Raw genomic sequence first — 12518 nt, 5'->3', positions numbered from 1 at the left:
CTCCTGAATGTCAATAAACGTCTGATCGGGAAGCTGGAGAAGTCTGTCGTTTTGCTGAGTTGAGTCACGATTCAGCAGTAAAGTAAGCTGACCCGGTGTTTCCCGCTGTCAGATTTAGTAAAAGTAGGCCATCTCTCCTCTGACCTCCATCAGTGTTCATGTTAAGCTCCTCCTGAACGAACTCAGAGTCAGCATCCCTGTTGGCTCCTTTTTATTTCACCATTTCTCTCTCTCTCTCATCTCTTTCCTGTTCCATTCTTCTCCATCTCTGTTTTTCTCTTCCTCCCTTCCCCGTCAGTTTTGATGTGTTATAAGGTTTACATAAGAGCCGTCTTTCCTCACCTCCCTCCAGGAAAGTAGTGTTTGTGTCCGTTGTCTTGTATCTGCTCAACGCTGGCTAATAAACATGCGGCCATGCCCAGCAGCCGGGGGCAAAAAAAACTGAACTGACACCAACTGGCCGGAGACAGCCAGTGGAGCAGTCCTGGCAGTGACAGGGGTGTGTGTGTGTGTGTCTGTGTGTGTGTGTGTGTGCGTGTGTGTGTGTGTGCGCGCGCGCGTCAGCGTATGTGGACTCAACCGGAAGAGACAGCGAGAAGCCAAAGGGTGAATTTCTTCTTTCCTGCTCCGTCTGCCCTCTGTCACATTGCTCACAGTCTTTTCTTGTACCTCTTCCTCTTCCCATTCCCCCCCCTCCTCCTTCTTCTCCTCATCATCTTCATCATCACCGTCATCATCTCCCTGCTCTTAATCATCATTCGCCTCACATAGACTCCCTTTATGTCTTCATCGTCGTCCCACTTTCTCTTTGTCATCACGGCTCTCAGCTCTAATGAAGGCAGATTGCGAGTTTCACTTTTCGGCGCTGATGTTTTTTCTTTTTTAAAAAAAAGTGGCGGTGATCAAAGCCAGAGTTCATATCCCTAAAGCCAGAAATAGCTTTGCTTCAGTGGCCTTTTTTAAAGGAATGAAAAAAAAACATGCATTAAATATGTAAACAGAGTAAATTTTTAAAGCGCTGAGAAAGGCTGACAAGGCAAGAGCGTCTTGAGGGAGTGAGAGCAACACACAGGTAAACCCAAGGTCAAACACAGACATACACACTACTTGCACCTGCAAGTACCTGCACCATAACTGCATTTCCTGTGTTGGACATTAGACTCTGATAACTGAGGTCGGGTACTTACACAGATGAAAGATGTAACCTATCGTGCTTGGAAGGCGACACATAAACAGACCGTGAAAAACAGACTTACTTAGTTTTCTATGTTTAGAAAAAGAAAATTGATATGAACAGATGGTTTTCCTCAGGGGTTAGGGTTTGGGTTTAGGGATAGGGGTCAGGGTTTGGGTTCCGGGTTTAGCGTTCGGGGTCAGGGTTTGGGTTTCGGGTTTAACGTTCAGGGTCAGGGTTTGGGTTTAGCGTTAGGGTTATGGTTTAGCATTAGGGGTTAGGGTTTGGGTTTAGGGTTTAGGGTTTAGCATTTAGTGTTCAGGTTAGGGTCTAGTGTTTCAGGGTTAGGGTTTAGGGCTTGGGGCTTTGGGCTTGGAGGTTAGAGTTTAGGACTAAAGGATGAAATTTAAACAAAACCTAAATAAACAACACAATTGATCAGTTTTCATTGTTTTGTGTCCCTTTCGGTGTTTACGGGAGCCTTTTGTTAAATAATTTGTATAGAAAAACGTCCCCGCTGGCTCACGTGTTCTGTTCTTTCGGTTTTATGGAAGCATGTTATACTTTGAATTATAAAAAAGCACAAAGGAGCAAACCTGGAGCGCTGTATATGTGCCATTTCCCTGACTGAAACAGTTGTAAAATACTCCCCACTCCTGTAGACACACACTTTTGAGGGCTCGCAACCTTCGCAGCTGCGCATAAACGTTGCACAAGCCTCCGTACGTCTCTAAGTGCCTACATGGATGTGCTGAGTGTGAGCTCTGCTGGAGACTCTAGCCTCCCTCTGGGTCTTGGCTCCGGCTTCAGGCCGCGGTGGGGGAGTAAAAGGATTACTGCCGTCTATGTCTTTTAAACAGCCTTCCCTAAGCCTTTTAGCTCCCCATTCATTCTCACATCCTAAAGAAATCAATCCGACTCTACGAAAACTCTACAGAGGAGGAAAGAGGGACAAAACAGTGCCTCACGACGATGTGGTGAATTTGATTTCATAGGCTCTCTCTTGCTGTCGTGTTCCCTGCTTGTCTGCATGTGTGTTTACTCTTCTTAATCTTTGTAATAGCTTTAAAGGGTAACGCCACCAATTTTTCACATTAAAGAGTGTTTACAGGCACTGATGCAATGTAACTGAGTACATTTACTCAAGTACTTTACTTATGTATAACTTTGAGGTACTTGTACTTGAGAGTTGAGTATTACAATTTCCTGCTACTTTATACTTCCACTCCACTACATTTGGAGGGAAATGTTGTACTTTTTACTCTACTATGTGTATCTGATAACTTTAGTTACTAGTTACTTTGTAACTTGCAGGCTTTATCAGAACCAAAGCGACACATTTTTAAATGAATCTATTTTAGCCGCAATTAGATACAAAAAAACAATTTCTGATAATCAGAAGAATGCTGAATATTAGATCCCACTCAAGTATGGAAGAAAAAAGGCGATATCTCTGATTCTGCTGTATCTGTTTTGATCATTTGTTTTTAAACTTTCCCTTATGACTCGGACAGTGTTAAAGGATTATAATGTTAGACAAGTGGACTGCTTTCAAAACCCGGCACCTACATTACCCACAATGCAACCTTGCCACTGACATCATTGGGGGTAATTTATCAGCTTACACACAGCTTCCACTGAAGCCACAAACAGCTTTATGCGACTCTTTTTCCCACATATGCAGTAGCACTCCCCAAGACCTGTAAACACGCTTTAAAGTGTGAAATTAGTGTAGTTACCCTTTAACAAAACAGTGACCTGGTGGCAGCAGCTGTGTAGGGAGCAAGCTGGGCGGACAGACTGAAGGAGAAAGAGGCAGTTAGGATCAGTATGCACTCGGCGTAGTCTCCCTAATAAGTTTTCATTCTCACTGAGAGAGCCGGTTTTCCTTTCAGAAGCCTGTGGCAGCGTCAAATTATCACCTCTTTAATCACAGAGCAGCCAGGTGCTCCCGCAACAATCAACGTCCCATTAACTCACCGACCCCCCCATTTGGAAATGTATTTTCAGGTTCATAGAGGATGTCGCACCGTATTTAGCTGGTGTCAGCAGGATTATGGCTCGTCTGTCAGCCAGTCATGTTTCCACACCCGTTTGTTACTTCCATGTGTACACTTTGATGTAATGCAAACACACAGAATCACTGCAGGCATTTCCATCTCCCATCGTGAACTAATTCTCTCTGTCTTTCTCTCCTCAGTAAACCCTTCCCCATCGGAGACAGAGTGACGTTCAGCGGGAAGGACTGCGTGTGCCAGCAGTGCTCGCACACACTCGTCAAGTCCAATGAACCGATCAAGATCCACGGGCCCAGCCGTAAGTCCGGCGTCCGCTCCTCGCTTTGTCCGTTCTGTTTAGGGCCACCAGGCGCTACAGTGCGGCGAGTCTAATGCGATGTGTCCGTGAGGCCCATTTAGCTCATTTAGCTAATCAAGTGTCTGTCAGATCAGTGGTGGGACCTGTCGTGCTGATCCGCCAGCTGAGAATAATGCAACACAAACAGACACATCATTCATTCATTACTGTCAACATGCAGAGAACAGAAGATGTGATCTGACTGTACATCAGGTCACATATTCCTGCATGTGCTATATAGTTGTTTGCATGCTGCAAATAAAAAATGAGTTGTATTTCCTGTCTGTCATGAGGTAGACAGTCTAAAACAGTCTACCTAAAGCATGAAATTGACAAATTATGATCCCAAAACAGAGCAGTCGTGATTGATAGTGAGTCATTTGTTAAGTGTGGCGCACAGACAACAGGCTGCTGCTCACTGGCTGTGCAGTAATAACAGACGGTGGAGAGGCAGTGAATAACTGTCCTCCTCAGATCACTCCATTCAGGAGAATAAAACCCAAACGGCTCCCCAGGTAGATGTTCATCACTCGGTCTTATGGGGAGGCAGTCTATGAGATGGGAACACAGAGTGCAGCCACTAAATGTAATGCACTGGCTTTTACAGCCCAGTCATTTTTTAGTATTTAACAATGCAAATGTATGCTCTGCGTGTGCGAAAGTGCTGGGATTACATTCAGCTGGTACAAAACGATTATTTTAGGGGAAAAGGCTTGGAGCAGGCACTAAAATAACACAGTGGAAAGTATTATCAGAGAACATTTGCTTATTTATGCATCACTGACCAAACCCTAACCCTGAGAAATTTAGTTTCTTAACCTTAATGAAAGTTTTATCTGCCTGTCTTAATCCTTCTTTGTGTCTCAAAGCAATAGTTCAACATTTCAGCAGCACACTTGTTCACTTTCTTGCCAAGTTTGATGTCACTTTCATGACACTGCCTGTGAGCTTAGCTTAGCACAGTTGCTAGCTCTGCCCGAAGCAAGTTTAAATCCATCATCATGTCACCCATTTGTTCATTTTAAAGCCTCCAGTTTAACATTGTGGTCATTGCCATCTTATTTTTTTGGAGCCAGAAGTGACCATATTTGGAGGGTGGTGCTGGGGAAGATATGCTGATTGGATCTGACTGCAATCAGAGACGTTCAGTAGAGAGAGTCGCGTCATCTCCGTTTACCCCAATGGACCATTTTTTTAAAAAGCAATTGCAGATCCTGAAGCCTGTTAATAGTTCTCGGAAGTTAGCTGCAAATACTAGCAGGCCAGTACTGTAAATCATCAATGAATCAATAGATCATGTATTAACTACCAACTGCCAATCATCATACTTCTGCCTCTCTATTTTCATGCATTTAAATTGCCCGCTTAAAACTGTCTCCGTCTCCGTGAATCACATGACGATCAGCATTTTGAACTTCCGTTGTCGCGACTCTCTCTACTCAAAAGCTCTAGGAGCAACTTATCATCAATCATGAAGTACCCACGCCCTAAAGCACACCCTGCTTTATCATCTATTTTACCCTAAATGGGACCGTAATTTACAAAATGAACATCATGCTGTGTTGAAGCAGACTTGAAACTGAGGATTGAGACCATAAACTCATTATAAAACTGTTTACTGTGGTTATAAATCAAGGCAGAAGGAGGGTCATTTTCTCATAAGACTCCATACAATGACTTCTTTTTACAACCAGTGCAGTCGCCCCCTGCTGGCCATTAGCTCAGAGTCTAAAGCTCAAGCAAAGCTCAAGCAGTTTTATATAGTCAATTATCAGATTCTTCTGTTAATTCGTGAGCTTGTGCTGGTAGGTGGATTTTGTTTCCCGCTGGCAGTGGGGCTAGCTGTTTCCAGTCTTTATGCCAAGCTAAGCTAAGCTAAGCTAACCACCTACTGAGTGTAGCTTCATATTAAACAGAAAGATTTAAAAGTGGAAATGATCTTCTTTTCTAACTCTCATCAACAAAGAAGAAAAAAAGAGTATTTCAAGAAAATAATTTGAATTACTCCTTTAAAGCAACATTATGTAGAAATTGGCAGTTTGTGTGATTTGGCACCCCCCACAGTTTCTGAGTGCAAGACCACTGCCATCAACACAAATCCCAGGTCTGTAACAGTGTGTCAGATGTAATGTAGGTGCTAACTACAATAAGAACTCATTACATCATAACAATGTTATGTGTTGAAACCTTGGATTTTGAAGTAAATATGTTATGTAACGCTGTGATCCTACCCTTTTACTGAAGACTCAGACACCAGGGCTCTTTCTTTTACTTAACGATCCGTAACGATTTCATGTCACAAGCTCCGTTCTATCATTTATAGATGATCTAAAACCAATTTCATTCGGTGGCTAAAATAGGAACTGCATCATGACTCAGAGGAAAATCAGTTGTGCACAGTAACAGTCTGGCCCGATAGACTCAGCACTATCACCACCAAATGACAGATAAGATTTATCTGGACTGCAGAAAAGAGACTCAATACACTGCAGGTTCTTTTTGTTTTTTTCTATACTGCAAAACACAGTTTGTCTTGGCTGACAGGTCTGAGTGGAGCGGTCCCCTGTGACTCCAGGCTTCTCTCGGGGGCAGCAGACCGGGTCAGAAAAGGTTAAGCTAAGCCAAACGTCTTCCAAATGGAAACAAATGGAACGCTGACCATTTTTCAGCATTTTGACGCTCTGCAGCCATGCATCATTTGCAGCCTCGGCGCTGTCCTGCGTCTTTCGGTGACGCCTGCTGGGGCGTCACGCTGAGGGTAGTGGAATGTACATTGTGAATGCGTACAGTGTTTGTGTCAGGAAAACACAGAGAGAGATTCTTAAATGTCTCATATGAGGGGCGGTTTATGCAACTGTTTTCGCCCTGAGGCTGTTTCTAATATGCTTATATCCTGCCTACATTCGATCATGTTTAACAGTGCTTACAGTTGAGAGAACAAGCCTCACAGCTCTGCAATAACCCGCATTAAAACGACTATTGATTAGGGAGGTGGCTGTGCCACAGGGCTAGAAAACTACACTTAGGAGCACAGCAGGTGTTTAAAGATGTACAATTACACCTTGGCTCACTTTGTCCCTCTGGCTCCACTGCTTCCTCTCTTCTCCTCTCGCTTTTCTCATTCATCCTTCTTCCTCTTCCCTGTCCAGACTGTGCTGGGTGTGGAGACGAGATCAAGCAGGGTCAGTCTCTCCTGGCGTTGGAGAAGCAGTGGCACGTCAGCTGCTTCAGATGTCGGACGTGCAACATGGTCCTCACGGGAGAGTACATCAGCAAGTGAGTTCGCAAAGAGAAATCTCAAAGCATCTTTCACTCCGAGAAAACACACAAATACACATGCAAACTGTGCATTTGACAAACTACAGCAGTGTTGTTTTTATTCTTTCTGTCTCAGGGATGGAGTGCCGTACTGTGAGGCAGATTACCACGCCCAGTACGGGGTGAAATGTGAGACATGCAGCAGATACATAAGCGGAAGGGTTCTGGAGGTGAGAACCGGACCAGATTCCAACACCAGACGGCGTTAATGGGGATTTAGCCATGAAGAATCCTGCAGCAATACAGACATCCAAATTGGGAGTTGACTGTGGTAGCCGAGTGTAATCAGCGTTATCAGAACTGAACAGTTGCATTTCATCCTCGGCTTCGTGTAAGCCCCGCTGTGCTTTAGGGAGTGAGCGACTTAAGATTGGGGGGTGATAAGAATTTTGTCCCGCTTTACTAAACCAAAACAAATTCAGCTACTGCGTGTTTGCCTGGTCGAACACTGGTGCACATCCACTTGTTTGCTGTTTGTGCTAGACAAAGCAGGCAGGAGGCGAAAAAAGCGAGATTGCACCATTACAACGTGTAAGCAGTTGGGAGGAAAAGGGAGTTATAAAAAGATCAGAGGGTAAAGAGTGGAAGGAGGAGAGATGCAGGAGTAAATTCTGCAGTGAGAGAAATGCACATTTGTGCTTCGCATGCTCTTAACGCTGAAGCTGTTTCCAAAAGTGATGGGAGTCAACAGTGGAGGGAGGAGAGCAGGGGAGACAGAGGGAGGTGGGTTTGAGGAAGAAGTGATGGGGACATGACGAAGGGAGTAGGGTTGGAAATTATGAAAGTGATAAAGTGCAGATGCTAATTAAATGTTTTGGAAGATGTCTCTGGAGTGCGTCTGTTGGGACCTGAGGAAAGGGAGCAGACGTAGTAAACTTTGTCAGACACACACACACACACACTCACGCAGTGCCTTGTTGTCCCTGTGCTCCTTCGCTTGTCAGAATGGCTGGTGTAAAGTGCTTTGTTCCTGACTATCAGCCTCTCTGGGCTATTTATAGACATGGGGACATGTCAGCCTCTATCTGCGAGTCTCCCTCTCTCTGTCTCACTCTCTCTCAACATTTGAATGTGCCTGCACGCATGACATTAATTCGTCTCCCCCTATCAAATTTTGATATCATAATCATGTAGTTCTTTAAGATGCAGCGTGCGACCTGTTTTGACTCACAGAGAGCCCAGGACTCCCCAAACATACATTTTACATTTAGGATAAGAAAAACACATTTTATCTATCAGTCCATCTATAATTTTGTCATCCTGATTGATCATACTGTTCTGTACACACAGCATCTATTGCATGGATGTCCCTCCTGTCAGAGGAGGCCCTCTGTCTCTTTAAAAAACCTCCCTGTGTGGGTATTTTGTGAAAGTACCAATATCATCCCTACAATATTGTCACAATATCCATATCGAGGTATTTGGTAAAAAATATTGTGGTATTTTGCCACCCAGTCCTAGCATATGTGAAGTGCTATTGAGGAGATTTCGATATATTGAGATATTTATTTTGAATCACGATACATGCCGCCCAGCTATAGGTCTAAGGATAAGCGGGCGTTGTACGTTGACTGGACTTTCTTCAAATTATATTAGTTGTAGTGAAATTTTAGTCATTTGATTTTTTTTTATTACCTCTGCAAATTAGGTTATGTTTTCACCGGGTCTCACTAAAACCTCGGTATTCGCAGGATGTAGCAGTGACCGCTTCACAGCGAGCTCCGTACCCTAACCATCTCAGCAATGCACGATGTTTTTTAATAATTTGTGTATTTGACCTCACATCTATGTGCATGTAAAGTGGTCATCCGCTTTGTTAGGCCATTTTGGTGGTTTTATGAGAAACCTTGTGCCAAACAACCTTTTGGAACGGTAGGCCTTTAGTTGATGTGGTACTGAGGCGCTCAGTTATGTTTTTTAGAAGTCCTGCTGACTGAGTGGATCATGCACATTAATTTCATGCAGGTAACCAGAGTTTGCTTCCCGTGTGTAATCAGAGTTTTGTGTTATGGATTTTGACTATCAGGCTTTGTGAATTTATTGTTTGCGGGTATTTAAAAGAGTATTCCCATTTTTCAGTTGTAGCTTGGTTAGGTTTAGGCAATACAGCTACTTGGTTAAGTTTAGAAAAAGATCAGAGTTTGGATTAAATGAATAAGTCAGCGTTCACTTTTGGTTTCACAATAGACAGGAACATCACCAAAACAAAAAAAATCATCTCTGTTTGAAATTACAAGTGTTGTGACACTTTATGTGAGCTAATGAGAACGAGCATCAGACACACAACACGCTGTGTAACACAGGACGTAAGACACTGCCCCCTCGGTGAAATACCAAGTTTTTAGGGAGTTCTGTTTTCACCCATGTCTGTTTGTTGGTTGGTTGGTTTGTTGGCAGGATTGCACAAAAACTACTGAACAGACTTGGATGGAGGATGGGTCTTGGCCCAGAATAGACCCCATGAACTTTTGGTGCAGATGTTGAGAAAGGGATGGATCCAGGTTTTTTTTTTAGCACTTTCTTCAACATTATGAGATTATGAGGGTGTTTTTCCAGCATTTTTTATTAATTTCTTAAGGAATTATGCATGGATCTTGATGAATATAACCAGGTGTATTTAGGTTGCTGGTATCTATAAGTAAGTACAATGTGATGCAGATTCTGGACCTGGTGAGCTTAAATGATGGTCAAGTGGTCATGGCTGGTTCAGACAGTGTTCTGGGGACCTTATTTTCCCCTGAGAACAGCTTCTTTACTCACTCATGGAAACAATAGATATTTCTGAGTTTGTATTATTACCTCATTAATATTGTAAACATCTTCTCCAAAACTACATAGTGCCCCCTTTAAGTCTCTTTTTTTTTCAAACATATTTTCTTTGTTTGTTGATGAAAATAACACCACACAAATGCCATTAAGTCATCTTTTTACTTTTTTGAAGGTATCAGTCCCTTTACTGATTTCTCGACCATCCTACAGTGAAAGCCCAGACTAATCTGTGTGTGTTTGCATCTGTGTTCATGATTAGGCTTGCTCCACAGTCCAACTTTCCAGAGCCAAAGGTTGTTAGTTTAACGAGCAATTTAGAATAGATGGAGAGGGAGAGAAATAAAGACAGGAAGCTGGAGGGAGAAAGAGGAGCATAAAACCTCCTTTCTTTAGTCTCCCTTCTTTCCTTCCCCATCCTTCTTTAGTGTCTTAGTCACCAATAAATATAGCAGCCTATTAAATGCCACCGGAGAGAATAGAGGCCTCATTAGGAATGGTAGCAGCAGTTGTTGAACTGATACCGTATGACTGCAGACGGTAAACGCTCTGCTGCTGGGAACGAACGAGACGGAAATGCTGCATCCTCTCCTGGCTTTCCTTACAGAGTAACCTGAGACACATGAGCAGAGCAGGGATTGGTTCGAGCGCAGCTTCGATACGGTTAAGGAGCCTTCGACAAGAAGCCTGATTTCCTGAAGATCATGCACAGGTTTCAGGTTTATAAAAAGCAGGGAAAAGTGAGTGCAGCATTACATGACATAATGCCCCACCACACATACACACACACACACACACACACACACACACACACGCACACACACACTAAGAGACACATGCTGGGTGTGTTCGCATGAAACAGTTCAGGTCTCCTTGACACAGGCCACATGTCGGCAGTGTTTCTATAAATAGCAATTCCCTAATGGTGTGTCAGGGAGGAAGAGGTGACATGACGGGGCCGAGCCTCAGCCATCGGAGACACATGTGAGAAACATCAGGACGGTGAACTGGCCGGACTGGATTCATGGACGCAGTGACATCATACTGCATCATTCCATGTGTCCGACTCACCTGCGCCACGTGTTTTTGTGTGTTTGGATGTGTTCCCTCGGGGCGCTTTGGATGTCCAAGGACGTGTACCGTGCTCTTGTGTCCTTCACTTACATGGCCACCTACTTCCCTCTTTCTCTCTGTGGCGCTCACACACACACACACACACACACACACTAACACACACACTCCAACACTTCATGTGACTGACCCACGTGGATCTTTGCTCTAATTATGCAATGGAGGAGAATGGGTGGTGGCTATCATGTGATTGCCGAAAGAACCACAGGCTATGCAATGATGTCTCAGAACATTATGAGGCCAACGGCGGTCAGGTGATATACAGTGTAAAACATATGTAGGTAATGACCTGCTCAAGGTGGGGGCACAATTTGCAGCTTAGCCCCGACTCTGTGAAAGTGTTCATGATGATAATTTATGTTCAGTCACGCCTCCTCTTCTCCTCTCTCCTCGCAGGCGGGAGGGAAGCACTACCATCCGACCTGCGCTCGATGCTCCCGCTGTAACCTGATGTTCAAAGAGGGAGAGGAAATGTACCTGACAGGTGAAACCTGATGCCAGCACGTCCACACACAGTACACTCCCATGTCGACAAATGCATGGCATGCAGGAACACCCAATCTGCCTTCTCTTAATCTTCTTCAGGTTGTGAGGTGTGGCACCCATTATGCAAGCAGGCGGCGAGGGCAGAGAGGAGACTCAGGGTGAGATCGAGTTTGAAATGAAAATGTTGAAAATCAAATGAAGACTGTAATTTCCTCACTGTGTGCGATCTCCTCCTCCCCTCCTTTTTTTTTCTCTTTGGACCTCACAGCACAGACGCCTGTCAGAGGCCTCCATCTCTCCACCAGGCTCATCCATAGGCTCTCCTAGTAGGGTTATATGTGTAAGTAGCTTATAAATTTGCGGCGTCACTTTTTACTGTAGCTGCCACCGAGCTTACTCCTAAAAGCACAACGGCTACACCAGAAACACAAGCTGTACCCATAGCCTTCAGTGATCAAGCACCGACCTGAGAGGCTGCTCACTCCCTTGGCCTGTTCACTTGTCTGTGTCCTCACCTCTGTTGTCATTAGTGATGTGGCAGGAGTTAAATAAAGTGACTATTAACTATTATGTTGTCACAGTGCACAGCTGTTACAACACGACACATTCTTAATGTGCTGTACCTGTGATGACCGTCTTCAGTCATTGTTACTGATGTGGGGATTTGCAAGTCAAAAGATACCCAGATGTGAAGGTTAAAACTGGGTTGAATGTGGATGAAAATGCTAGCGTTGTGGCTCCAGGGATGGCAGTTGGTACGGACTAAAATTCTCAACAGTTATTTGATGGACGGCCATTTACATTGACATTCATGGCCCCAAGACGATGTATCCTACTGCCTGTGGTGATCCTGTGACTTTTCTGTCGCAACACCAGCAGGTCGACAGTTTTGGTTTTGAGTGAATTATCTCAAAAACAATTTGATAGATAGCCATGAAATTTCCTACAGATATTCTAGCTCTCCAGAGGATGAAACCGTCTTACTTACCTGAAACTACTCCCATTAGTTTATTCATTTACTGCTAATTAGCATATGTTAGCATGTTAACAGGCTAAACTGAAATTCTGAGCGTGGTAAACTATCCAATTTCCTGCTCGGGGATTTATAAATTATTTCTAATTCTGTATCTGAAACTTTTAGTATTTCCCAACAGTACCACTGTACCTACTGTAAGTACAGCCTCACATGACTGCCGACTCTTAGTCCGGTTTATACTTCTGCTTTTGTAGGTTTAATACTATCCACATGTAAAAAGAATTTAAGTAACAGTGAAGTGCTTCACAAAAA

The 12518-nt window shown here is 43.9% G+C and overlaps 1 protein-coding gene across 1 annotated transcript in view; it reads left to right on the top strand.

Annotated features, from left to right (window-relative positions):
- Positions 1-12518, top strand: part of ablim3 (actin binding LIM protein family, member 3) — a 48373-nt gene that overhangs the window by 24177 nt on the left and 11678 nt on the right. The window contains exons 4-9 of the mRNA XM_073487120.1: positions 3375-3490; positions 6679-6805; positions 6924-7017; positions 11141-11228; positions 11330-11388; positions 11499-11570. Of these exons, the coding sequence (XP_073343221.1) occupies positions 3375-3490; positions 6679-6805; positions 6924-7017; positions 11141-11228; positions 11330-11388; positions 11499-11570 (556 nt within the window). The remainder of the gene's footprint in view (positions 1-3374; positions 3491-6678; positions 6806-6923; positions 7018-11140; positions 11229-11329; positions 11389-11498; positions 11571-12518) is intronic.

Source organism: Pagrus major, chromosome 18, assembly GCF_040436345.1.
Source record: "Pagrus major chromosome 18, Pma_NU_1.0".
In the NCBI taxonomy this organism is placed as follows: domain Eukaryota; kingdom Metazoa; phylum Chordata; class Actinopteri; order Spariformes; family Sparidae; genus Pagrus; species Pagrus major.
The sequence above is the reverse complement of the archived record's forward strand: the minus strand, read 5'-3'. Positions and strand labels throughout refer to the sequence as shown.